The sequence below is a fragment of the Rhizomucor pusillus genome (assembly GCF_041956525.1).
Source record: "Rhizomucor pusillus strain CBS 183.67 unplaced genomic scaffold VTP01scaffold_1, whole genome shotgun sequence".
NCBI classification, from domain to species: Eukaryota; Fungi; Mucoromycota; class Mucoromycetes; order Mucorales; family Lichtheimiaceae; genus Rhizomucor; species Rhizomucor pusillus.
The window spans coordinates 1,641,692-1,667,800 of NW_027192143.1; the positions used below are offsets into that span (position 1 = coordinate 1,641,692).

The window sequence follows — 26,109 nt, forward strand, 5'->3', positions numbered from 1 at the left end:
CCATCAATGGCTGCTTGCATACTACATACAGACTTACATACACACATACATACATGAATGATTGTTCAGTTGGATACAAACAGTGTACTAAAAATCTTTCGTTTCTCCAATATCCTGCCTTCTTCGTTTCTTTCCGGTGCATCTTATTTGCTCCTTTTTGTATTGCTACGTACCTTTGTAATTTAACTTTGTCAATTCTTTTATATTATAAAGATATTAGTTCTGGAGCATAAGGGATATCGTGAATTCATCATGTGTTCCTTGCAGAAGAACCTTACTCATATATGCGTTCGTAGAGCAGGTAGCAGGACTCGGCCATAATACACATATACAGAATTGATTATTAGTCCTTTCTTTACTTTTACAGTTGATATGAACCACGAACTTTGATGATTTCTATATTGTACTTTGGATTGGCAAGCTGGCAGTCCGCAAATCGCACAAAAGTCGATGACTAAAATGCTGTTTATAAAAATTCAGTGCATTGCTGCTACAGAGTTGTTTAAGCATTATCCATACAAAATCGGATTGCTTTGCAATAGCTTTCTCTGACCTAGTGTTCAATCGTGTGACCGCGCCTTCGGGATTTCTGGATTTGGCGTCAACTTCCCATTCATCGTACGTCAGGGCTTTCGAGTTTTCTTGCAAAATCATGTCGAATATGGGGTCGCTTGAAGAAGTGGATATGGACATTTCTGAAGGCTCTGACATGGAAGTATCTGATGAAGAAAGACTAACGCAAATGCAGGTCCAAGCAAAATATAAACATTTTGGGACAACATCCGCAATTGCTCCAAGCGGCCATCGTGTTCTAGGTATGTCCTTTCGATCAAAGGCCTCATTTTGCAATGGTTTCAATTCGCTTTCAACCTTATTAACCAGTTGGATTCAAAGACACAAGACAAGCTTACTTGGATGTATACAAGGGCGTCGAGCAATCGTATAATCTTAATAATGGCAGGCTGCAGCTGGATCCTGCTAGGAGAGAGAGTGAAGACCAGACCGAAACAGAATCGGTATCGAGCTACAAGACTGCAGAAACATCATTCAGCGATGATGAACCTGGTCTTATAACGCGTGATGATGAAAAAGAGCGCGAAAAATTGTTGCAAGAACTCGAGTCATACCAGAGGCAAATCAATGATTACGAAGAAATGTCACGGAGGCAACAAGAAGAGAAGAAAGCACTTGCCAAGAAATCTGCAGATATCAAGCTGGAAATATTGAACCTGCAAGTGCGAATGTCTATACGACAGCGAGAAATCAAGAAACAGAATCAATTGCGGTTAAAGGCAGCAGAAAGAAGGAGAAAAGCGGAACAAAGAAAGTGGAAGACAGCTGAAGACGCAGAAAGATTGATTCTGCCTGGCAGCAAAGCCTACAAATCCATCGAAAAGCTTTTGTCCGAAGGCGCTGCTGCCGCCGGAGTTACGATTCCTTCAGATCAAGGCACAAAGGTGCCCAAAACAGTTGCCGAAACAACTCCACCGCAACCGGCAACTGAAAAAGCTACAGAACACCAAACAGAAGCTCCACTGAAAGCTAATACAACACCGGCACCGGTCGAAATGCCGTCGAATATTCTAAAACGCGACAAAGGCAAAGAAAAAGTCATATTCACATATACGAATGTGCCAAATGAAGTGTTAAATGCAACCATAGCAAACAAAACATCGTCTCCTTTATCTACTGCACAGGCTCCGAAAGCTCACGATACCTCTAACGTACATACCATGCAAGAGACATCCCCAGCAACAGAACCGGGACCCGGAACAGTAAGCACAGCATCGACTATGGAAAGGACAAGCATACATGTTGTAATCGTTCTTTCTATTTTCTTACCCAGGATATTATTTTCGACGTTGCACCCATGAAAACTGCGACGCCTGAAAGAGTACCAAATTCACCGGTCTCTAAACCTGTGCAGCCAACGGCACCTCAAAAGGTAGGTTTACTACCGGGGCGTTGATGTCTCTTCTAATACTCTTAATATTTTCTCGTCTACGACTGAAGGGTGCATTCAAGCCATACAAGTCACCATTGGATTCTTTTGGATTAAGAAGCAGAAAAGCTGCCGTGCCGAATACTGAGGGTGCAACTCGGCAAATGTGCAAATATGAGACTTTGGGCGGCACTTGCAACGATGACACTTGCAAAGCTTTACATTTTCGCGATTTTCAAGAAAGTAAATGAATGGCCGCTACGGTCCATGTAAGGTATCGTTTTCAGAGTTGATTGGTAGCTTTGTCATTCTCGGGCAATTTCCATGCGCTCTGCAAACTTCTTTTTCACTATACTCTCCTCTCTACATATAACAGCTTAAGAATCAAACATTGCTGATGTAATTAATAAACTCTCACTAAGTTTATATCATGGCATTTATTGTACAAATATGATTCTAGTAACCTTTCATTTCCTTGACGACCTGCCTCTCCCTATCTTTGCTCATTTCACCGTAACCAATGACACGCATCGAAAAGCTGCCACTACCACCAGTAAGGCTTCTCAATGCATTGGAATATCCCAACATTGAGCTTAGGGGCACGTGCGCCTTGACAACTTGTTTTGCCTTGTATCCTTCCACATCGCTGTTGGCGAGGAGCGAGTCTCGTGGTGCATAGATTTGGGTATCTTCGTTGACTTCAGGAGTTTCCTCATCTAGAGTTGAGGATTCTAAACCAATAACGTGTCCGCGTCGAGTGCCGCTCAAGTCGCTGACAACACTGCCAATATCACCTTCATTTACTTCTGCATGCACTTCCATCATTGGCTCCAATAAGCATGGACTTGCTTGTTTGACAGCATCCTGGACGGCTTTGGAAACACAAGCAGAGATTGCACCAACAGTCGTATCGGTACCAAAGGTATTCAGGCCATGGACTCTAACTTTCAATTTTGTAAGCGGAAATCCGAGAATAGCGCCGCGTGCTAATCCAGATAGCATTCCCGTGTGAATGGCTCGCCGGATGTCTTCCTTGCTGAGCTGTGCAGCTTCTTCAGATGATGCCTCATTCTCTACCTGAGTTTGCTTATTCTCCAAGTCTATGCGCAGGAGGTTGCCACTCTCAGGTGCATACTCTTCGACACCGTCCACTTCTTCACTTATTGGAGAAATATCGACCTGACACTTGGCCCGCAGACGACGTCCCATAACTTCCTTGTCATAATCGGACACAGCTGATGCTTCCTGCTGGCATGTTTCCCGATAGCTGATCCGAATTTGGCTCATTTCCGCCTTGCATTTGAATTCGTTAATGAGCCTATCCTTGACGATCTCCAAATGGAGCTCGCCCATTCCACTAATAAGCGTCTGACCGCTATCCTCGTCCGTCCATACTCTAAGTGATGGGTCTTCTCTGGTCAAATTTGCCAATGCTTCTTCAATAGCAGGTTCCTCAGAGACTGAGACTGGTTCGATAGCTGTGAAGAAAGCAGGGCTAGGGATTTCGATGTTGCCGAGCTGAAGAGACGATTTGATGGCTGCATTGTCATTGGACTGCACAAGCGTATCCCCAGTCCGAGTATCTTTCAGTCCCACGATAACGCCAATGTTGCCTGCGGTAATCGAAGGGATTTCCTCAACGTCTTTGGCATACATTTGCAACAATTTGTTTACACGCTCTTTACGACCAGTCGTTGTGTTAAACAAAGTTGCTCGCGTGTTGATTTTTCCTTAAAAAACAACCATCGTTAAACCAAAAGCGCAGGAAATAGCTAGGAATATTAAACGCACCAGAGTATATCTTGACAAACACTAATGGTCCTCTCTTAGCATCGTGTGTCACCTTGAATGCCAAAGCACACAATTTGCCGTTTTCAGCGAGAGGTACAAGAGCTCTGTCTTTACCGTTGACCGTCGCGATGGCCGCAGGACGGTCTAAAGGACTGGGCAAATAGTCGATAACAGCGTCTAGCAATGGCTGCACGCCTAGGTTTTTGAAGGCGGCACCGCATAGGATAGGAATTGCTCTGTTTGCAAGCGTTACTCTTCGCAGGGATGCTTTCAAAGCATCTGCGCTGACTCGCATGTGATCACCATCAGCTTCGTCGAAGAATATCTCGACAATACCGTCGTCTAGCTCTGCTAACGATTCCACAAGAGCCGTACGTCCCTTGATTGCTTCCTCTTTGATAGCAATGTTCTGATAAGAGTCGTCCAATGGAATCCTAGTCATGGCTGCACCGTCTATGCCATCCCATCTAATTTCTTCCATGGTCAAAAGGTCTACGACTCCGCATATGCCCTTGTTTTTGCTATCTTGCATTTCCTCTGACAACATCACAGGAATCTGAACGACCAATGGACGAGAGCGCAGTTTCTTCCAAATCTCCTTCACTGTCCGGCCGTATGCTGCTCCTGTACGATCCATCTTGTTGACAAAAGCAATACGCGGAACATTGTACCGGTCTGCTTGCCTCCAGACAGTTTCTGTTTGGGCTTCAACTCCAGCAACTCCATCCAATATGGTGACAGCACCGTCCAGTACTCGTACAGCTCTTTCGACTTCTATCGTAAAATCCACGTGTCCCGGTGTATCAATCAGATTAAAGCGATGGCCTTTCCATCCAAAGGTGATGGCTGCGCTGTTGATGGTAATTCCACGCTCACGTTCTGCCTTAAGATAATCCATAACAGTGTCTCCGTCGTCGATGTCTGCAGATTTCATGAACGTTTAATATCGATTACTTCTCTTCAAGCTGCATTGTAATTCACCTCCTATCCGCTTTGTGACTCCCGCATAGTAAAGCATACGCTCGGTCGTTGTCGTCTTGCCTGGTCACAAATATCTATTAGAAAATCTGGACATTATTTGTACCGTGAAAGAGAATATATACCTGCATCAATGTGCGCAATAATTCCAATGTTTCGTGTCTTTGGTAACGAGAAATCTTTGGCGCCTGTCAAAATGTCAGCAACGATCGCGTTTGACAGGCATGCAGCGCAAAGGGTACATGTCCCTTAATATATACATACTCGTCGCAAGACTTCTAGCGCAACGGAGCTGCCCGAGATATCGGGTCGCAGTCCAGGAACGGCTCCCTTGGCGTTGTAAAAGACACAATAGCATTAAAAGACATGTCAATTATGGGAACGCCCGTGACTGGTGTGGTGTCGCGGTTCGTTCAAATCCTGGAGGCGCGTAGACTTCTGGGAACGCGTCGCTTGCTACCTCAGCCTGTGCGAAAACTTGAATAGGGATACCCCCGATGGTTCGCATTATCGAGTCGCACTATGAAAGGGTCTATGAAACTATAAAGCAGGATTCGGTCAATGGCAACTGCATGCTCTTTGTTGCGTCCGATGTGGATGCGATCTGTGCTTGTAAAATATTTCAGGTACGCGCAAATCGAGTTTTATATGCTTGCGTCGATGCGGGAACTTTCTGACAATATGCATTCAGGCTCTCCTTAAGAGCGATCTCATTCCTCATAAGCTCGTGCCAGTGTCCGGATACAATGACCTGGAAAGAGCTAATGCAGAATTAGTAGCAAATGACCCAGAGGTACATTATGGAAACCATGTTAGCTTCAGAGTTTCACTGCTCACTAATATCCTTTCATGCATCTATAGCTTCGCTCAATAGTAATGATCAATTGCGGCGGCCCGGTCGACGTTATCGAGCTGTTTGGAGACAGACCCGATCTGAAAGTGTACATAATCGACAGTCATCGACCGTTCCACCTTGTCAACTGTGTGGAAGAGAACACCAATGTCTGCGTGTTAATCGAAGAATCAGAAGAGGACCGCCTAGCCGAATGTGTTGATGCTTTCAAATACGAAATGGTAGAAATGATTCCATCAGTTCCGTCAGAAACCAGAAATTAAAGTCACGTCGCGCGATTCCACATTAGAGACGGGCGTTAAATGGGGAAGATAGCTCAGAGGAAGACAGCCTGGACGAGGACGATGATGTCGAAGATGTGGATGGAAACCCATCGTTATCATCACGGAAACGGAAACACATGGAAACTGGAGTATGTAGAATTTACTTGCTCAAGCATCCCCGCTGATCAAAATTCCCTTTTTTAGCTTTCTCGGAGAGAGAGACGACGGAAACGTCTGAGGCAGCAAAGAATGCTGAATGACTATTACGAGGCAGGTTCCTACTATCAGAACTCCGTGGCTGGTCAGGTGTACACTTTGGCGAACCAGCTTGCTAAAGCTAATAATGATTTATTATGGTAAATGGTCAGAAATATTTTTCTAAAGCATCAGCTGAATAATCCGGAAAAGGCTCGCGATCATCGGTATCACGACACAATATGTTTTCGAACGTATAAACACAGATAAATACATGCAATACGTGCAAGTGCTCAACGACGATGTTGCACGATTTAATGTATTACGAGATGACGGATCACAAAAAACAGGCGACAGCTTTATACAGACGGAGGATGAATACAGATTTATGCTATTTCGACATTGGAGTTTATACGATAGTATGTATCACTCAGGATATGTAGCCAGCAAACTTAGCGTATGGAGAGACTTTGGACGCAGGCGTCTGAATAATATGTTCGCCAAAATGGGGTAAGACGCGGACATCCCCTGAAAATATGCACCGCACGTGTTTAAAATTAATGTCTCGCGCTTAGGTTCTCCCTTCAACAGTGCCAACAAGTATATACCCATATGGACCTAGAACTAAAGGCTATGTTGCACAAAAAAATCGAAACGGTGGCTCCGTTATATGGATTGACAGACATTTGCTATCCAAGCTTTGCACGGACATACGGCTGGAAATATCGCTTTTCAGCAAGCGATGTCGTATACTCCCTGGCTACACTGCTTGAAACAAGTCCCAGCGCGGCAACGCGATTAGGAGAAAATGTAAACTGGAACCAGGATGAGGACTGGGATGCATTAGACAACGAATCCGGTGATACTGGAGATGGGATTGCAAGTGTTCGCCACAAGTGGTGGATGCGTAATTTTTATACTACATACGATGCAATCAATAGGTACAATCACAATCGCACAGCTCGATCATGGTGACGGTATCCTAATGACGCGAAAATAGCGTGGATGATGTACAGCGAGGTGTGGCACTATGCATGAAAATCCAAAGGGCAGTGGTGCGCCAGGGAACTGCCATTTTGGATAAAAAGAGTGCAAAGCCTGTAAAAGGTTATCGAAGTGTAATCCTCACCGATGGTCCAGACTTGCAACTCTTTCAGCATCCATTAACGTTATCAAAACTTGCCTTATTTCTAACTGATGTATACAGAGTATGTATTGATGAGAGCTATGAAGGAGATCGACTTGAATAACAAGTTATTAGGAACATGCAACTCGGAATATGCCACTTGTAATATCCTCTCTGGATGAGGAGCACGACTCCTATCTGGTTGTCGCTTCAACGGCTGCCCCGATTTTTGGTGATATTCGGAAAAAGTAAGTAGGAAGAAAGAAGGGTGGTTAAGGTTTTTACTGCTTTTTCTCATCCTCATCTCCGTTCACAGTCCCTTTGGAGCCGCATTCAAGAGGGCGGCAGAAAAGACCCACGCACGCATCTCACTCGATAGTTTCGAAACATATGTCCTCCAGATTCACAAAAACGATCTTCAAAAGTTTCTGGAAACACTCTTCATCTCTTCCTAGCACAGCATATTAAATCATTGTTTGCATTTCCTTTTCCTTTCTTTTTCTTGTCTTACTTTTCTTCTCTTGGTAACTTTGTCGCTGATCAAAGACTTGGTGTCACACAAGTGCGGGACCTCCCCGCACTGCTCCAAATCCTTGGCTTTCACCTTTCCTCACGGAATGACAGCCAACGTAGGCGCTGCAACACCTCCATCGCCGTCTCCAAAGCATACACTGCACAGCACCCCACAAATATCATCGCCTACTACTCCAACTCACGCCGATCTGTCCAAGAAGGGTTACAGTCTAGACGACGTTCGGGGGTGGAATGAGGCCAAGGTTACGGAATGGCTGTCCCAATTGAACTTGAGCCGCCACAGGGGCAAGTTCCTAGGCAAGTGAACGCTTTGGAAGCGCATGCTCCTGTACGAAACATAACAAGTGTGTCTATTAGAACACAATATAACCGGCGCGATCTTGCTCGATCTTGATAACGATGCCCTGAAAGCAATGGATATTAAAACTGTCGGCGAACGAGTGAAGATCCTAGTAGCAGTTCGCTCTCTTCGCCAAGAATGCTACTCGGCTCTCACAACAGCTGCACGAATCAAGGTAACTATTAATTGCTAGATGTTTCTTCCAGAACGTGTTTTAATAATTTGCCTTGTGTTTTTGCCTCAGTGTGGTATGTTGGAAGGAGGAAGGAATGGATTTGGACCGGATTTTCGATCATTAAACCAGTCAAACGTGTCCCTTGCAACAACATTCATGCCAACAGCTCCTTACGATGCCTCTTCGTTCAAACATGAAGGGTACAATGTCACTAGCCCCCATCCGGACAAATCCTCAAAGTCGTCGGAAACGAAAAGCTTACTTAGCCGCTCTAACTCCTTTTCCCGGTTCTTGGGTCGATCAGACTCGAAAAAGTCGCTTCGGTCCGGTGGAAACAATGCCCCTGATACTCCTCCCATGCCTCCCAGTCCTAAGAAAGTGCAAAAGGTAATTCAGGAATCATCATTTACAAAGTACAGCTCCTGATCATTTTGTAGCGAAAATCTTTGGAAGGCGGAATTATGTCCATGGAGAAAGTAAAGCAGGTAATACGTAACCATATATCATTATCTATGTCTTTATTTACATCCTTGCGCTGGTAGACCTGCGTCAAAGTTTTCGGTGAAGAGGGGCAAACACGAATTGTCAACGTGCATAATAGTACAGATGCAAAGGCCATTATGTCCAAGGTGTTACACAAATTCGGGATTGACGAAAGCAGTGCAGATCGATATTGCATATTCGTTGGCTCGAGTACAACAGGAGAAGGTGAAGTGTGAATATCGGCGATCTCCGTGAATTATGTACTGAACTGGCAATTATTCTTAGCCCGAGCACTCTCGGACACCGAGCTAGTTGAAATATGTCGCTCAACCGATCGGCCAGAGAAAGAACGTCTTATCTTGAGAAAACGGCATCTTTATCCTACGCACGAAGAATTTAAGCGAAAAGGCAACCAAAATGCTCGCCGTCAGAGACAGCAACTATATGGCAACTCCAACTTTGACCTCGAGGGCAGCACCATCAGTAATAGTACTTTCGTTGATTGTGGCAGAAACGGCGGCCTTCCGGACAGACAGCGGACATTAGATATCATTACCGGTTCTTCATCTAGTATATCTGCAAACAACAGACCTTCAGGACACGCACCGGTTCGCCGATTTTTCGGCGAGAGACCGCCATCCGAAGTCATTTCCTCTAATCTCCCATCCTTTTTCCCTAATCACAAACGTGAAGTCCTGGAGACAGCCGGTATAAATGCCAAGCGTCTATCGATGACGCGCAGTGCCTCCATCACGCGACGAGAATCGCGATACGCTTTCCGAAACAGCGTTTTGCCCGAACTTGTTTCCTCGCTAGGAATCGATCTCGGCAAGTTCCTGGAGGAGGAAGATGATGACGATGACAACAACGCTGAAGGAGACGAATCACAAACTGCCGTTGCTGATCTTGACGATACAGCTAGCAAGTATTCTACGGCCGAAGGCAGCATAAAATCCGGAAGCTGCGGCTCGCCAGACACAGCAGAAATGCCGCCGCAGCAGCAATTGAGCAGACGATCATCAAGTCTTCCTCAAGTAAATAATATCACAGAGTCTACTGATAAGGTGAGCCTCCAGAGTGAAAAGCCAGCGGCAGAATCCAAAGCACCTTCCAGTCCAACAGGTAACGTAGGATAAAATGTTCAGAAACATCATTTGACTCTAATCTGCCTTGTTCTACAAGATAAAACACCCGTGGCATGGATGAAAGGTTCCTTGATTGGCCGAGGCACGTTTGGTGATGTGTATCTCGGAATGAACCCGATAAATGGCGAATTGATGGCGGTAAAGCAAGTCGAGCTGCCTGTTGAAAACTCTGCTACGGAGGACCGAAAACGCTCAATGGTAAGCCATTGTGATTCCAGATCAAGGTAGCTTCTGCTAACCTGTATGCAATCTAGGTGGAAGCGATGCAAAGAGAGATTGCATTACTGAAAGAACTACAGCATGAAAATATTGTACAATACTTGGGTTCGTACAAGGTGCATTGCGTTATTTCTCGAGAATCTCTCTGATTAGACAAAATTGCAGGGTCCCAGACAGACGTTGCCCACTTTAGCATATTTTTGGAATATGTTCCCGGCGGCTCGGTTGCTGGTCTTTTAGCCAGTTATGGCGCTTTCCAGGAACCGCTCGTGCAGAGCTTTGTGAGGCAAATCCTCAAGGGACTTAATTATTTGCATAGCAAGGATATAGTCCATCGTGATATCAAGGGTGCAAATGTCCTCGGTTTGTAGACGTAATTTATCGACGATTCATTGATATCCTATTAACATTTGGTTAGTGGACAACAAGGGTGGTGTCAAGATCTCAGACTTTGGAATTTCCAAAAAGATCGAAGAAGGTAAGCAAAGAATATACATCTAAATTTCCTTTCGAGAAAAAAACCATTTCTGTACAAACTGTAGATATCATGCAAGTCGCCGCTTCCTCCCATCGACCTAGTTTGCAAGGATCCATCTTCTGGTAACTTCTTGGACTGAGCCTGTAGCAAATGAAACATACATCTAACTTGAAGACTGTATAGGATGGCACCAGAGGTTGTGAAGCAGACGCATTATACCCGTAAAGCCGATGTATGGTCTCTGGGTTGCATGGTGGTCGAAATGTTTACTGGCGATCATCCGTTCCCAGAATTCTCGCAAATGCAAGCCATATTTAAGGTAATACTTTGGAAGCTATATATGCGCATCGCGAGGTTCTCAATCTTTTGTGGTACAGATCGGAAGCTACACGGCTCCAAATATCCCTGAACATATCAGCGAAGATGCAAAAGACTTTTTGCGATGTACCTTCAAGCTGTAAGTAGAAATTGGATGACCCGGAACACTGCATACAATGCCAATGAATGAATTTCCTGTTTTGCCAGGAATCACGAAGAGCGTCCGACAGCCAAGGAGTTACTTGAGCACCCGTTCTCAGCGCAACCAGCTGCGTAAAAGAAGTTAGGACACTTTGGTCAACTAAGCACATCCGCTGCTTCTCCTTTGTACATTTGTCATCTATATATAAACATGACGGCTAGCCAGTTGGTCGTAATAATGAGGGTTTATTTTAAAAATGCGGTAGATGTTCCAGCACAAGGTCGTTGTACAACTTTCAATTAAACAAAAACGTCGTCTAAGCAGTGGTGGCGCCCAAGGAAGGGAAAGCAGCATCGTCCTGGATGTTGATGGCAGGGGCGTTGTTGCGGGAACGGTTGTTGCCGCGGTTGCCACGGCGTTCACCACGGAAACCACCGCGCTGACCGCCACGGTTGCCACGGCCACGGAAGCCGCTGCGGGCGGGTTCTTGGAAGCGTTGCTCAATTTCAATGACAACCTTCTCCTTGCGCTGCTTCTCGGTCTTCTTGGCAGGCTTGGATTCCTACACAGACCTGTCAGTCTAGTTCTTCCACTTATCCCTACATTATCCGTGTTCTACCTTGACAGCGAAGTATTCAGGCTCCTCCTGCTTGGTGAAGGCGACAGCATCCTTCCACTTGCTGTCGTCAGTACCTTCGTTGGCCTTGCGAGCTTCAGGGAGCGAGACCTTGAGGGACTTGTTGGCCTTCTCAGCCAAGTATTCGTCCAAAGTCTTTACTTGCTCCTCAGGCTCAGCAGCTTCCTTGACGGGCTCCTCAGCACCAGCGGGGTCCTTGGGGGAGGTAGTGTCGTTGGCACTGCATATGTGATGGTTGTTGTCGTTAGCTCTTGTCGCCTAGCAACGGGGGTATCCCGGTCGTTGCCCGTTACGCCCGCATTGTCTTTATCCCTTTTCTCCACACTTACGCCTCAGCTTCGGCAGTTTCGGGGTGGCCCCAACCCTGCTTCTCCTTCTTTTCGTTGTCGCTGTGCGTTCATGTGTTTGAGTAATAGCGCAAAATAAAAAGGTACACAAAGCGTGCTACTCACACAAGGCCAGTGCCGCTGTGGCGGTCAAACTGGCGACCACGTTGAGGACGACCGTTCTGCTGGCGACCGTTGCGACGACCACCACGAGCACCGCCGCGGGAAGCTAAGCATTTTCAATGGCGGAATTAGCAAATGTCGAAATTTAAAAATGCTTCGTCTCTTTCGATGCCGCGAAATTCGATATGCCGCATTTTGGACAAGCTGAACATTCTCGGGCATATGCTGGACGAATTCTGAACAAACAAACGATATTTACCACCGTTGGCCTTAGGGCTGCCCTGCTTCTCGGCGGCGCGGGCCTTGTCGTTGGTCTTCTTCTCAGTCTTAGTGGGAGCGGGCTGACGGACGTCATCCTCCTCTCCGAGGACATCGAAGAGGTTCTTGGAGAAAGTGGAGTTGGACATGACTATAACGACCTTGGAACTGTCTGTTTGCGATGGATGGCCTCGCTATTGAGGATGGATGAAAAGTTCGCAAAGAGGGAAGGATTGATATGACAGGCTCCCTCTGCTGGTTTTGTCACAAATTTGAAGACCGCTTGGTTACTCATTTTGCTAGCTTGCCACGAAAAATGATCGATATCTTATTATTGCAAGCTTTTTTCTTTTTTCTTTATTCTCTCTGTCGCATTACTATTAGTATAAGATAATAACAGCTACCACAGATATCGAAGGTTGACGCCATCCTCCGAATATTTAGAAAACGATGCCCGCTCACATGCTGGACTTTGCGTCTCTGAAGCAATCGTCCGCATTGCCTTCAGCCAGCATCGGGTAGACTCAACATTGTCAGTAAGCATGAACATTTTGGCTTCAAAGCTCTCGTTTTCGTCGAGGATCGTGGGCTCCTGGACTTTGGCATAATCTCGATTAAAGCGGAGCACGACACCCGTTTTCCGGCACAAGCATATCTTTTCAACGTCTTCGTCGCTTGGCTTGCTGGCTCCTACCAACGGTTGCAACGGTATACTTGCAATCAACTTTTTGCTCTAGAAGAAGGAGAACAATCCATCGAACATTTAGATAACGATCGCATACGTGCTTGCATACAGCTATGTACCTTTTGGTCAAAATCATGAAGCCAAATTCTCTGGTTGCGAACAGCAGCCCAGTAACGAATCCATTTCTAGATTTGGATTTTAGACATCATCCTCTTACTGTTGCAGAAATCGTTGCTTAGCATACCGCAGGGGCCCCTGGCTTGCCTCTGACATGCACAGTAATGTAATCTCCCATTTGACAGTGTCGTACAGCAAAGTCCTTGTCGCATTCTGACAGTGAGGGCATGAATTCACATTTGGGGACATTTTCCTCTACTTCAAAATAAAGTTGCATTTTCAGTTCAGAGTTTGGAGGTCTGTTGCACAAAGGTTGCGTCAATGTATACAGTTTGCTGGCTTGTGCTACAAAGGACTCCAGGTTCTCAGCACCTGTCAAATGTAAGTATCCTATGACAGGAAATCGAAACGGTTGAGGAACCACTTTATCCTTAGCACAGGCACTTTGGATCCATGCAAAGCCTTTCTCGATGCTTGTCGTCTTCATGGCTCGCCCAGTCAAGACAAAGGTGAGGTCAAGCTGATCATCTTGCATATCACTGAGTAAACAAACAAGTAAGCGTTAGAAAAGATATTATGCAAGGTCTTGCATTGGAACTAACATGTTGAATTCAATGTTGCTGGTATGATCTACACTTGCAATTTTTCCGAGCTTGTCCATCTTTCCTTTGAACATTTGTATCGTTACACCGTTCTTTTGAAGGTGCAGTTCATATTCGAAAGCTACCAGGAGTATCATTAATTATTACTGCAGCAAAACAGGTATAAATACAAGTTATACACACATACGTCGACAATTGCCTTGGTTGATTATCAGAGGAACTACATGTTTTTATGTTCGTGGCACGTGAACATCCTTGCATATAATGTGCAGCTACTTTCACACTTCAATAAGCTTACCTTTGCAATGTAACGTCCGTGTCCTCTGAAAGTCCGTGCTCTTGATAACGCTAGCCACGATAAACTCTGGTGAGTACTATATATGTTATACTTTGGTGTCCTCTTCTTTACGTGGATGAAAACCTGCTTTCTTGCTGATAAACTAAATGATTGGCAGTACTGTGATCGCCATGCATATTCAAATTGGAAGGTGTGCAACCGAAAAAGCTCGTGCTATCGGATTCTGAATCTTGATCAGAGAATTCAGTTTGAGTCAAGGGACGGATCTTTGCGGCATGATTGATAATTTTGTTGAATGGCTGTCCCAACCAGGTTGCCACTCTGGAAATTCGATTAATCTTGGATTCCTTTGTATCCATGGCCTTTTCGTCCTCCACACTGTCTGTGGTTGCTTTACAGACCGGCATGGTAGCACTTCGCACGGGTAGCGGAGGTAGCTCTTTGATAAATATTACATTGTCTGTCTGTTCATTCGATTCCAATTTGACCTGAACATGATTGCTGTGTTGCGACTTGTACCATGTTTCCAAAGATGGCGCACACTGATTGGGAGTTGCGGGGGTGACAGGCATGGAGGATGAGTCGCTGGAAATGTTTGATCCCCGGGCAGCAACAGCAGTGTAATTGTTATCATCCGGCAAGAAGGACGACGTGCTTGGTATACTGGATAAGCTGGGTAGGACTTGAACTGGAGACAAGTCCCCGCTAACTTGGTAGGAATGATCCACAGCTGCACCGTGGATATTCCACACGGCTTCGCAGCGCTTTAGGCCAGACTGATGTGAGGTTGCCTTATCGCTAGCATCAAAGTGGCCAACGCGGTTGCGGTTGAAGAGCCGTCGATATGATTGAGAGCACGAAATCCAGGAGAAGGATCGACGTACTTTGGAAGCGTTGTTTGCATCCATTGTGTGGAAGAGAAAATATGCCGAAATCGCAAATGTACCTTGCAGGTATTAAAAAAGCATTGGGATATATTTCCGATCATGACATTCCAGCTGAATGTAGGCTAAACGTCCTTCTCATCTCGATTTCCCCACAGTATGTTAGTTACTGCGTTCGACTTTCAAAGCTGCAGAAAGATACAGCTGTGCTGTATATTGCGTACCCGAGTCTGTAAACTTGTCAGTATTGTTTACCTAGCAAGTCTGCAGCTCGATTCCAAACAAATAAATAACAATAACAGGTACCTTGCACTGATATCAAATCTATGCAATCATTTATTGTTCAATAACGAAGGTTGCCAGCAACAAGGATGTTAATAATGCTACAAATTATATGTAGCATACGAGTGAAGCGCCGGGCACCACTTGATGAAATAGCGACGTTAGCGTTTGAATTCTTAATGTAGACATTCTGCAATGGATCTGCTGGTCGAACCCACGGTCGTGTACGGGGACCTTGGTGTTCGACAGGAATAAGATCGATAGGAGATTCGTCGGATAGTCAATCGATAATGTTGTTGTACTCTGGGTCGCATTCAATCTGGACGCTCTTGATATGCGAAGAAATTACATCATGTTGCGTCCACTGTAGATACGGTATCAACACCTTCGCTCCATAGTTTGGTTTCAGGTTTGCCAACTTACGTCAATAGGTCCACGCGACCATTGAGCTGTTCCTGATTCAATGCTACCATCCCAAAGACCGATCTGGATGCGTCTGCAAATACGTTCCATCAGTATATGCGCTGATAAGAGCTATCTGACGTAGTATATGCGCTACTTACGATGGCTCTGAAGGATACTTGCAGAGACCGCTTGCATCACAGGTATCTTTCTTCCAGGTGGTACGGACAACATTGCCATCGACAGACCATTCGATTCGCTCAGGATTCCTGGTGCCGTTGCAATCAAATTAGACACAGATGAGCATATTTCCGACTATTACAACAGAGTCCTAACCAGTCGATGGAGTATGTATGGTAATCATCAAACACGGCAGGTCCGCTTATTTCGTGGTATCCACCATTCACTGTGTACAAGATATTGTGACCATAGAAGTAGTTGCTTTGAACGTGGTTTGGATCACCTATCAACCAACGAACGTCAACAAACAAACAAACAAACAAATAGCAGTAAGAGGTTCATGCGCTCGTCCTTTTTGCTCACCTCCCAGTAGTTCAACATCAATTTCGTCGCCGCCATCTGCCAGCAGAATGACTGCTGTAATGGCGCCTCCCACCGGAGCTGACTTGAGTGTGGCGGAAAGTCGACCATAATGCATATAAGTAGAGGAGTTGAATGTTGGACCACGTCCTTCAAACTTGTTATATGGTAGATCTAAAATGTGTCCCTACTTACTATTGTTCTCTTGTTATGCATTAGATCATTTACTTACTGCTATTAGCATCATGCATTCTGATGTATTGAGTTGGAGGCACCAAATTCATTTGAATACCACCGTCGGTGATGGTGTAAGTGTCCTGCGCCGTGTTCTCCGCAATCCAGCCAGCTGTAGATTGGGTAAAATCGGTATTGTAGTTACGGCAATCGGTTTTCTGGATCGATGGCTCTGCAGCCGCGCTCGTTTCGCCTGACGGTGCACCGTCCACAATTTGAACAATCGCAAGTGCACATACCACAAGCTTGACGAGGGCTTTCATTGTTCCCATTGACAATGTACAATATGGATGATAATATGTGGTAAATAAAAAACAAGGTGTCATTTTTGCGTTACAAGCAAAGTTTAGGCTTATATACTTGGCAGGGTCGTGTTCGCCGATATTTGTTTTTAGGGTCGTTTGAGGAAAAAGTTAACACCCGGGAAAAATTAGTATGTTTATTGAACTAGTAAACATACATTGGTATGCATCATCTGGGAATAGCTGTAAAAAATGAAGTAATGCTCTTGCTGCCCGTCGCTGCTGCCAAAGATGACTTGCTGGTTTTCGGTTTTTTAGCAGACTTGCCCTACAAAGTATTATTAAAATATTTATAAAGATTCCAAATGATTTATTACGTACACTGCGATGCTGCTCCATTATTTTGATGGCCTTCTTAAGAGCTGTAGGAATGGGTGCATCCTTTAACTCATCAGCGTCGATCCATTTCGTGGTTTCAGAAAGGACACAGGTATCAGCTATTGACGTAGAAACCTGTATCCACTCCAGATGATAAACTTTACGAATGTGAGAGAATAAATGAACGACGTTCCCTAGATCTTTGCGAATGATTGCACTCGGCTCATCGTTTTCGATTATTAATCCAAATTTCTCCTTTAGAAAGGATGACGCTCTTGCTTTGCGTTCTTCGTATGTAGAATCCTGATTTTCGAGCTCCATACATGGAAATTCCCAGAGACCTGCCAGTAAACCTTTGGAAATAAATGATATCACTTTACATTTTTGTTCACCACACTCAACTGCTGCTGCTTGCTTACCAGTCTCAGGTCGCTTGGACAACAGAAACTTAGAGCCTTTCTCTCTTACACACTCAACTATATATGTTGCACAATCTATGAAAATAGATAGTTAAGCATGTATATTTGTTTCCAACTCGTGCTTCTCTACCTTCTTCTCGAGGTTTCTTCTTTTCGGGTTTAAATGGGTATCTATCATGATGATGAGCACTTATCAAACGTGCGAGTGCAATTAGCTGTACCTGGTAACAGTGTAGTCATCGTCGCTGAGTGGAGATTGTAGTTGTGGGCAATATTTACAAGCTGATGAAATTAGTTAATCTGTCAAACAGTTAACAAGGATATCCGCATTGTAGCTTACTGTGATCTACACTACGTCGCCGTTTCTTGCTATTGTTCACGAATTTTTCAGATTTCATTCGTAAATGCGTCTCCAGTTGCTTCACAGCATGGCAGTACTCTTTTACAGGGCATATATCACAGGAAGGTTTTTGAGGTGTGCATATACGAGCTCCCAGCTCCATCAGAGCTTGATTGAAGTCGCCAGGCTTTTCTTCGGAAACGATGCTCGTCGCAATATCCCTTTGATATAAAGAATGTGAGGAACATCCCTGTACTATAGAAGGATGCATATACATACCAAAATAGCTGCACAGTACTGGCCTTCTTTGGATCAGCACCTATAGCCCGCATGCGTGCAATAACTCGTATAACATTTCCATCTACGACAGGCGTCTTTTCATTGAATACTATCGATGCAATCGCGCCTGCAGTATATCTCCCAACTCCTGGTATCTGCTGTTCCAAATCTTTTGCATTATTGGGTAATTGCCCTGAAAGCTCCTTCACAATCTTCTGAGCTCCTTCCCATAGTCTTCGAGCTCGAGAATAATATCCCAAACCAGCCCAGAGTGTATTGACTTGCTGTCGAGGTATTTTTGGTAAATGTAAATTGCTAAGTCCATAAGTAAACAGCCGTACCTCTATATCAGCATTGGCAAGATCATGAATCGTCGGGAACGCCTCCATCCATCGATTGTAATAATCGATAACCGTAGCCACTTGTGTCTGATTAACTGTGTTTAAATAATGTAAACTTTGCATGCCTATTTTGTGAACCCCTGTACCTGTTGCAGCATGATTTCGCTAACCCAGACTGAGCCAATTACAGAGTCAGTCCATCAATAATGCAAGAAGATTCGACCCATTGTTATTATTCTACCTTCGTATGCGCGTTGACTTAGAGCCTAATTATTGCGTTGTTAGCCACATGCTTCTCCATAAAGACGAAGGATGCTGCGCACCTCGCGATCGAGATCAGTTCTTGTTGGTTTCCTCCAAGGCATATTTGTTCGCTTGTCGCGATCATACCATGCCAGCAGCGCCGATTGGAAACCTTTTTTCTCTGTTTCTGCGAAGTCATGGTAAGAGGTGTCGTGACATAGCATTCCACTTGAAACGCATTCTTCAACGTCAATGTTGCTGACTTCTGGCGCCATGTCGTGCTCGCAACTGACGGTCTGCTGGAAATTCCGCTCCATTTTTGGTATTTCTGTGGCAAGCCACCAACAGGGAACATGCATTTGATCTTTCCATTATGCCCAAAAAGATATTCCAGGAAGACGAGGAAATAGTAATCGAAGAAGACATCAAGCCAGCAGCTGCTCCAAAGGCTACGTCCGATTCCGAGGACGATTCTGATGATGAAGCGCCAGAAGCATTCACATCTAGCAGTGCAAAGGAAGCTGCTTTAATGGAGGAGAAAGCACAGCGTGCAGCCGCTGCACAGTATGTGACAGGAGTATAGCAATGATTCACGCATCGCAAGACTCATGTGGATATACAGATTAGCACAGCAAGAAAAAGAAAAGAGACGGCGTCGCGATCAAATATTAAAGGAGCAAAAGCAGGATAGCAAACGACAGAGAAAGCAGGAACTTGAACGGAAACGTAAACGTGCAGAGGAACAGGAGAAGCCAGAAAATGACGAGGAACAGAACGAGCAGCAGAATTCTGACGTAAACGGACAAACAGCGGATAACGATTCCGGCAATCGATTTTTGCCGTCTGAACTGCTTGCGGAAGCATCAAAGGAGGAAGAAGCGAAGAAAAAACGAGTTCATCTGACAGCAGCAGACTTTGAACGGCTTGCAGCCGAGGAAGCGGCGGCCGAGGAAAAAGAGAAGCAGAAAAAGAAGAAGCAGAGGCTTGCCGGTGAAGGTCGCCAAGTTGGAGAATATACAGTTAAGGTCCTCAACAATAGACCACGAGCCGAGAGAGTAGAACGAAAGTTCCAAAGCTTTAGAGATGAAATTCTTGAACGTCAAGCAATACCACGTAGAGCTGCAATCAATGTTGCAAGTGAATCACGGAAAGGCAAAGCTGGCTTCAAATTTCGACGCAATGACTAATCCATCATACATGTATATCCATTTTGCATCCTCAGTAAATTTTTATGCTACCATCCCGTACACAGCATGCAAGTTTTTGTTGTCCGTTGCCTTGGGTGTTTGGTACAACTTTCACGTCATATATCGTCTCCAGCTCGTTTCCAGAATACTCGGCTGCGACAGCCAAACTTTCTGGCTTTTGAAGTACCTGCGCTAGTGCGTTGGTACGGTATAGACTGCCATCATCTACATGCATTCGTGAGCAATCCCTTTCCAAGTTCAGAAAATATATTGACGTACCTGATGAGACGAAAATTGCATTTTCACCGTTGTCGTCCAGTTTCAGTACCAGGCTGGTAATACCATGCCCGGATCTTTGCCATTGTAAAATTGGCTCGCTAAACAGAAGTCAATTATACGTTCAAAATCCTTCAATCCACATGATTACCTTGTCTTATTCAACGTATACAATTTCACGACGCCTTTTGCGTTTCCAGCAACAATCAATTCATTTTCAGTATTGTATGCTAGCGCCGTAACAGGAACTCCATCGTCGTTTGATATTGAGAATATCTTCTGCGCTTTAGCAATAGTTCCTCTCAAAACTTAACAGATCACGATACCTCTTGTTTCTTGCCAAGATGGACACCGCGCACACTTCCATCATTCAGAGCAGTCAGTATCATTTTATCACCTGTTTCTACTTCACGCTCATCTGAAATATTGCTCAATCAATCAGTGTTATCCCACGTGCAGTAGCAACCAAGCTCTACCTAGAGTATCTACAGATGCTGGCTCGATATTGGCTGGCAGAGGTGCAAGCACGATTTTGTTTACTGGTACGTCGTATGCACAGACAGTGCAGATAGGCATGCCACTACCTAAAGGACTGATCAGCTGCAGTTCCATGGATTTTCAATTATATACATACCACAGTGCCATAAAATGATTTTTCCATCACGTGATGATGCTAAGTAAATGATGAGTTCTTCGCGCTTCTAGAAAAATTGCAATCAAATCTACTTACAAATGACGTTTCTTCCACGAGAGATAATGTCGGTATCCGTGATAGCTAGAATAAATCTCATGAGCTTTCTTTCCAGATGACTCAATTACACATTGTTATACCAGATGTATGTCCCAGTAGAGTTACTGGATTACTACCATCAATTGCAGACCAGATCTTCAGCTGGAAATCAGATGCTCCCGATAGCAGAACTATATATTATTGGAATAAGTTTCTCAGCTGTCAATGATTAAAGTCGCTTCCAGAAACCTTGACTGCTTGGAAAATATTGAAGTGTTGTAATATCCCCAACATGTCCTTTGAGGACTAGCTAAAGTTATGGTTTAGCAAACCATGATTTCCAGTGATCTTCCTTTATCAAAGGTACCTGTGTCTCGCCATCTCGTAAGCGACCGATGAATATTGATGATCCTTGTCCACATGCATACAATTCTCCATTTGGGGATACATCCAATGCAGCTGCCTGGTAAGTAATTCAAAAATCTCAGTTGAAAATGTCACCGCAAAGAACATCTTTCATAACCTACAGCTTTCCCTTTAATCTTCACATATTCTGTCCGAGGACTAAACACAATCGCATTGTCGATATCGAGATCGCTGTAATGGATTTTGAAAGATCTCTGCATCATGTTAGAGCAAGCAGCCTCTTGAAGCAAGCCAAGTTTACCTACCGAATTTATCAATTGCACTGACAGGTTATCCTCTCCCTCGAGCGCTGCTGTGCGAAGTGAGGAACTCTTTTTAACTCTGACCGAGGTATGAAGGGACGAACAGCCTGAATAAAGGCAGCTTATGCACGTCAGTTCTTGCACTCATTCTGAATCAAAGGACGACTGACCTGTCTTATATATGGACACCCAAAATTTGTCTTCTGGAAGCGCATTGCCTGCGACATCCCTGACTGCCTCATGCCAGTCAGGTTGGACGGAGATCTGTGGCAGGATCTTTAAAGTCATTTGTCGGAAGAGGTTGCAGGTTCTCGCAACTAAACTCGCCACTTTTCACTTGCAGCACTTCCGCACTTGAACATCTCGACCATGGACGTCGACGATCCTGTCCAGGAACAACAATCCGCTCTGCCGCTATCAGCTCCAGGTAGTTTTCACAATATCTTGCGGAACACGATCAGTATTCTGATGCAGCATTCATAGTCTGGGCGACAATCAATGATGCGCGTTTGACACATGGTCTCAGACATCAAGATTATCAACGCTACCGGTATGGAGTCTAGTGCTTCTGCAAGCTTCATTGTATTTTTACCTTTTCAATAGGGAGCATTGCACGCATCGTGTTCGTCGACTTCGTAAAACTTTGAACCTGACGCAGCCTAACAGCAAGAAACAGAACGTGCAGAAAGAATTACCAGAAAAGTTCAATGACCCACGCTATCTTTACCTTTGCGTATATGAAGTCGAACGTTCCTGGGCATACGCTATGGAGTTGAAACAGGAATCAACATCGACCATGAATATCCGGAAGAAGCATCATCTCATCAAGAGGTTGAAAAGGGCCAGCCAACACGCTGAAGCACTCTATCAGCTGTGCCAGAAGCAAGAAACGGATAACAAAACAAACTTGGAAATCAAGGTATGAGCAATATTTTCTCTGATAGATCTTTCTTTTTTGTGCTAATATTGACATGCGTTTTTGTAAGGCATATTCGGCATTGATGAAAGGCTTCTGTCTGTTTGAACAGCAAGAATGGCAGCAAGCACTGGAGCACTTTGTCTCTGCCAGGTTTGAGTTTTCGATAAATGTTCGATGATATCTTAGATTATTAACTTTTGGGCAGAACTATCTACGATGGATTCGTAGCTTCGAGCAGCGAACCACAGGACGAAGTGCTATATTCGTCGGCTGTTAACGACATAGATCCCAGCATTCGATTTTGCGCATACAAACTTCGTCTTGGTTCCGGAGGACAGCCGGATATCTCCAATGTGATCTCCAGCTTGAAGACTGATAATGCAGGAGAATTTGAGGAGATCGAGCGGCAATTGAGTGTACTTGACAAGGAAACTCGCAAGCAGAAGGCGAATACTCTCGCGGAGACATCGTGGCGTGGCAGGAGACTTGTTGTCAGAAACGATGTTCTTGCTCAAGCTATTGTGAGAGCACAGGAATCATCAAACAAGGCCGATTCGAGCGCTTCGATTGAAATATTCGATCAGGTCTTGTCCGATTGGACAGATGCACGGAAGCTGCTCAGGAAAGCTATAAAACAAGAAAAGGAATTGCTGGCAAAGCTGGCCACATCAACGTTGCAAAAATCGCAAGAAGATTTGGATTGGCTTAATGCATTTGTGGCCCATAATCACGCCATGCGATATATCCAGCGCAATTTGAAGCTCGCAGATGGGCTTGGTAAACAAGGAGGAAAGCCACAAGAAATGATCAAATTGTATGACGGCATTCTGGAGGTATGTTTCTCTTACAGTGGGAAGATAACATATGCTTACGAATCCTGCAGAATATCGAGTCTCTGAGAGACATTGTTATATCCAAGGATGAGGAAGGAATCTTTGAGTGGGAACTGGATGTCCTAGAGCAATTCTACCGCGGTTACAGGTGTGCAACTAGATATTGGAATCTTGATTGACTGATAGTTTGCTGAAATTCTATCTTTCTAGATGCCTGTATGTGGCAAAGGCGTACTCTGACTTACATCGAACTCCGGAAGCCGTTGCACTTTACCAGCTTGCGCAAACATATGCAGTACGAACGAAACAATTGATACAAAGCGGTCAGTTCGACGAAAGCGCTGTTATAAAGATAACAGACGCCGATGTATCCGCTTTCGAGAATCAACTACGTGTTGGCTCTTTGAAAGCAAGAGCATCTTGGTATCTCGCAAACGGCCAGCGTGAGCAGGACCTTTCAGAGCAAATGGAGGATTTGAAATTGGATTCCAAGGAAGTAGTAAGTTTATATACGGTGCCACAGCGAAGTGCAGGGATTGAATTTTTTCTTTTTTTTGATGCGTTTAGGAGCCATTGATCAAGCGTCTGGATACTTATCCTGTAAACTTAACGAAGGATGGCTCGAAGGTGCCAAACTTGATCGACTTCCCTCCAACTTTCGAACCTGTTCCGTGCAAGCCGTTCTTTTATGATCTGGCTGCAAACCACATTCAATTTCCAAACGAATTATATGCCCGTGGAGGCAAATCCGGTGGTCTCTTCTCGAAGCTGTTTGGTTTTAGCAAATAAACTCAATTACTCTTATATTATAGACTCGCTCAGTTATATTTTGGCGCTGATATTCTTACTCATCCTAGTTTTATTACAGGTTGTTGGCTGTGCTGTATTACAAGTTTCCATCACTGCAAGTGTACAATTATACAATTATCGATTATTCGATTTTCTTTTCGTCCGTGCTTCTTCCAAAGTTAAAGTACTGTTGCATTTTCCGTTAGCAAAAGTTGTTGGATGCTACTAGAGTGATATGTACCTTTTCGCGGAATAAGTAATGGCCTGGCGTCCGCTCAGCTTCTTTAGCACTGATTGCTATACCATCCTTCCACTCAGCAACCTTCTCCATAGTAATCAATCGACGAGCCCATTGCCCAAAGTTTTGTTCGCTATTCGAGATAAGCTTCATACATGGGTGTTGGGGTACATCTGACGCGTCGTATCTTTTTCGACAATAACAGGTTAGTTTATACTTCTGTGCATTTGCTTTTTCATCCGCTTACTCTTCTGTTACTGTTGGAAGCCAGTACACCAAACGCCCTCCTAATCTAAGATGGGTTGCTGAAAAGTTTAACAGGTCAACCAGCACTTCGGACATCTCGTAGGGTTTTGTCGGTGGGTAATAATCCTCTCGGCTATGTAGCCATGTAAGCAAGTACAAGCATTTCAGTCACATTTTTGTATCTTACGTATGCATTGGTTTGCCTTCATAGGTACGCGGAGATGGTGAAAAAGGCACTTTGGAATCTTCCTTTCTTCCCAGCCTTTTCGCACCAGCACGGACACCGTATGGCGCTAATACCTTCATCGTCAGCTTTTATAAATAACATATCCGATCATTTACCACTTACGATCTAAAGTTAAGTTATATTAGCAACAATAGCTCGCGTTGTTGACTTATTGGTTGAATATTCACCTGTTACGATAGCATCCAGCCATCCTTCCACTCGCCATGGATGATGGCATATATCAAAAACGAGTGAGTCCAGTACCTTGCCTTGCAACTGATATTGTTCTACGTTTGATTTCACGCTTGCGCCTTCTTTGCCTCGGATTTGGCGACCATCAATATCGGATCCCAGCGTGTATGCACCGAAATGGGCGCAAGTAAAGAGGAAACTTCCAGTGCCGACGAAAGGATCGTAAACTAGTTTTCCAGGTGCAGCCTTGGCTTGATTGGCCATTATAAGGGAAAGCTCGGCATCCATAGATGTAGTACCCAGGTATTTCCGTTTCTTGAGATTGTATTTTGATACAAGGTCTCGACTACCAGATGCAACCTTTTCGAAAAACTCGGATCAATGCCGACGTATTCATAGATCCAGAGATCAAGTGCTTACCACTCTTCCCATGTAAATCCACTCCCGCTGTGGTGTCTCCTTGCCCGGAGAACCAGCCTTGTAGTCTTCCAGGACAGTAAACTGGACATCCGGGTTTTTCATTTCGATAGGACCCTTAAATCCCAAATATGCAAACGAGTTAATGACAGCCAACTGATCCTCTCTCTGCACGGTAGAGTTGAATGCCGCCACTTTGAATTTGAAGGAAACTGTCATGTATTCTTCCTATTAGAGATTGTGTCAATTTCTCTTTCCAAAAATGATCCTTCTTTTGGTAATCACATACCCAACGTTGAGGGTTCTCCTTGACCTTTTGATGGACAACATCATATGTCGGTCCTTCTCCCCATAGTTCATAGATTTTCCTAATAATGGCGCGTTAGGCTAAGCCATACAAGCGCTCGTGCAAGTAGATCGCCTCACTTGATCAAGATGGCCCGTTTGACAAGTTTGCGTGCATCAGCGTCAGACTCAAGCTCAACCTTGAGGAATGGTTTCTGGAAACCAAAGTTATTTCAAGTCGTCTAATAATTTGAAATGTGAGAGACGTACGTCTAGTCTATAGCCGTCTATGTTCGTATATTGAAATGGGACTTTTTCCAGATCGGCCAACGATTCAAACTCGGGCAGTCTGAACTCCTCATGAAACTAAAAGTGCCAAAGTACGCACGTTGAGTAATAGTATTATAAAAGTTTATTCGGTCATTGTGAGCACCTGTGCAAACTGGATCAAGTATGTCGGCATCGTTGGAAAGAATAAAAAGAAAACGGGG

General features: G+C 44.6%; 12 protein-coding genes across 12 annotated transcripts; 5 read left to right on the forward strand and 7 right to left on the reverse strand.

Moving 5' to 3' along the window:
* Positions 1–652: 652 nt before the first annotated feature.
* Positions 653–2,193, forward strand: VTP01DRAFT_711 (uncharacterized protein; the record flags this gene model as incomplete). Its single annotated transcript, XM_069386086.1, has 4 exons — positions 653–815; positions 895–1,775; positions 1,847–1,945; positions 2,014–2,193. 4 exons carry the CDS (start codon positions 653–655, stop codon positions 2,191–2,193), a joined length of 1,323 nt encoding a protein of 440 aa, XP_069245131.1.
* A 205-nt stretch (positions 2,194–2,398) lies between these two features.
* Positions 2,399–5,069, reverse strand: VTP01DRAFT_712 (uncharacterized protein; the record flags this gene model as incomplete). Its single annotated transcript, XM_069386097.1, has 5 exons — positions 2,399–3,672; positions 3,734–4,654; positions 4,715–4,774; positions 4,837–4,899; positions 4,976–5,069. The coding sequence occupies 5 exons, from the start codon at positions 5,067–5,069 to the stop codon at positions 2,399–2,401; spliced, it is 2,412 nt and encodes an 803-aa protein (XP_069245132.1).
* Positions 5,070–5,208: 139 nt separating this feature from the next.
* On the forward strand, positions 5,209–7,603 carry VTP01DRAFT_713 (uncharacterized protein; the record flags this gene model as incomplete). The annotated part of the gene is made up of 10 exons (XM_069386108.1): positions 5,209–5,337; positions 5,403–5,504; positions 5,573–5,785; positions 5,854–5,976; positions 6,032–6,183; positions 6,236–6,532; positions 6,598–6,963; positions 7,023–7,230; positions 7,284–7,396; positions 7,465–7,603. 10 exons carry the CDS (start codon positions 5,209–5,211, stop codon positions 7,601–7,603), a joined length of 1,842 nt encoding a protein of 613 aa, XP_069245133.1.
* A 162-nt stretch (positions 7,604–7,765) lies between these two features.
* Positions 7,766–10,983, forward strand: VTP01DRAFT_714 (uncharacterized protein; the record flags this gene model as incomplete). The annotated part of the gene is made up of 13 exons (XM_069386119.1): positions 7,766–7,979; positions 8,040–8,197; positions 8,267–8,584; positions 8,635–8,682; positions 8,740–8,905; positions 8,966–9,802; positions 9,863–10,023; positions 10,080–10,149; positions 10,210–10,407; positions 10,463–10,522; positions 10,587–10,644; positions 10,706–10,841; positions 10,900–10,983. 13 exons carry the CDS (start codon positions 7,766–7,768, stop codon positions 10,981–10,983), a joined length of 2,508 nt encoding a protein of 835 aa, XP_069245134.1.
* A 315-nt stretch (positions 10,984–11,298) lies between these two features.
* Positions 11,299–12,475, reverse strand: VTP01DRAFT_715 (uncharacterized protein; the record flags this gene model as incomplete). Its single annotated transcript, XM_069386130.1, has 5 exons — positions 11,299–11,544; positions 11,602–11,839; positions 11,949–12,008; positions 12,072–12,174; positions 12,328–12,475. The coding sequence occupies 5 exons, from the start codon at positions 12,473–12,475 to the stop codon at positions 11,299–11,301; spliced, it is 795 nt and encodes a 264-aa protein (XP_069245135.1).
* Positions 12,476–12,726: 251 nt separating this feature from the next.
* VTP01DRAFT_716 (uncharacterized protein) lies at positions 12,727–14,936 on the reverse strand (the record flags this gene model as incomplete). The annotated part of the gene is made up of 7 exons (XM_069386141.1): positions 12,727–13,059; positions 13,131–13,196; positions 13,256–13,667; positions 13,731–13,851; positions 13,918–13,950; positions 14,029–14,078; positions 14,140–14,936. The coding sequence occupies 7 exons, from the start codon at positions 14,934–14,936 to the stop codon at positions 12,727–12,729; spliced, it is 1,812 nt and encodes a 603-aa protein (XP_069245136.1).
* Positions 14,937–15,474: 538 nt separating this feature from the next.
* On the reverse strand, positions 15,475–16,696 carry VTP01DRAFT_717 (uncharacterized protein; the record flags this gene model as incomplete). Its single annotated transcript, XM_069386152.1, has 6 exons — positions 15,475–15,558; positions 15,618–15,690; positions 15,758–15,865; positions 15,933–16,059; positions 16,140–16,310; positions 16,369–16,696. 6 exons carry the CDS (start codon positions 16,694–16,696, stop codon positions 15,475–15,477), a joined length of 891 nt encoding a protein of 296 aa, XP_069245137.1.
* A 145-nt stretch (positions 16,697–16,841) lies between these two features.
* On the reverse strand, positions 16,842–18,929 carry VTP01DRAFT_718 (uncharacterized protein; the record flags this gene model as incomplete). Its single annotated transcript, XM_069386163.1, has 11 exons — positions 16,842–16,940; positions 16,994–17,343; positions 17,410–17,484; positions 17,540–17,580; positions 17,631–17,691; positions 17,750–17,970; positions 18,029–18,312; positions 18,370–18,456; positions 18,516–18,544; positions 18,611–18,635; positions 18,693–18,929. 11 exons carry the CDS (start codon positions 18,927–18,929, stop codon positions 16,842–16,844), a joined length of 1,509 nt encoding a protein of 502 aa, XP_069245138.1.
* Positions 18,930–18,985: 56 nt separating this feature from the next.
* Positions 18,986–19,799, forward strand: VTP01DRAFT_719 (uncharacterized protein; the record flags this gene model as incomplete). The annotated part of the gene is made up of 2 exons (XM_069386174.1): positions 18,986–19,176; positions 19,235–19,799. The coding sequence occupies 2 exons, from the start codon at positions 18,986–18,988 to the stop codon at positions 19,797–19,799; spliced, it is 756 nt and encodes a 251-aa protein (XP_069245139.1).
* A 31-nt stretch (positions 19,800–19,830) lies between these two features.
* VTP01DRAFT_720 (uncharacterized protein) lies at positions 19,831–21,761 on the reverse strand (the record flags this gene model as incomplete). Its single annotated transcript, XM_069386186.1, has 13 exons — positions 19,831–20,024; positions 20,079–20,176; positions 20,227–20,351; positions 20,402–20,493; positions 20,552–20,659; positions 20,710–20,748; positions 20,806–20,850; positions 20,907–20,996; positions 21,055–21,115; positions 21,173–21,268; positions 21,333–21,425; positions 21,477–21,580; positions 21,644–21,761. The coding sequence occupies 13 exons, from the start codon at positions 21,759–21,761 to the stop codon at positions 19,831–19,833; spliced, it is 1,263 nt and encodes a 420-aa protein (XP_069245140.1).
* Positions 21,762–21,842: 81 nt separating this feature from the next.
* Positions 21,843–24,014, forward strand: VTP01DRAFT_721 (uncharacterized protein; the record flags this gene model as incomplete). Its single annotated transcript, XM_069386197.1, has 8 exons — positions 21,843–21,900; positions 21,957–22,023; positions 22,077–22,392; positions 22,460–22,542; positions 22,598–23,225; positions 23,276–23,373; positions 23,436–23,724; positions 23,793–24,014. 8 exons carry the CDS (start codon positions 21,843–21,845, stop codon positions 24,012–24,014), a joined length of 1,761 nt encoding a protein of 586 aa, XP_069245141.1.
* Positions 24,015–24,156: 142 nt separating this feature from the next.
* Positions 24,157–26,081, reverse strand: VTP01DRAFT_722 (uncharacterized protein; the record flags this gene model as incomplete). The annotated part of the gene is made up of 11 exons (XM_069386208.1): positions 24,157–24,201; positions 24,256–24,439; positions 24,500–24,631; positions 24,686–24,791; positions 24,841–24,850; positions 24,989–25,276; positions 25,337–25,561; positions 25,623–25,701; positions 25,760–25,833; positions 25,889–25,984; positions 26,052–26,081. The coding sequence occupies 11 exons, from the start codon at positions 26,079–26,081 to the stop codon at positions 24,157–24,159; spliced, it is 1,269 nt and encodes a 422-aa protein (XP_069245142.1).
* Between the last annotated feature and the right edge of the window lie 28 nt (positions 26,082–26,109).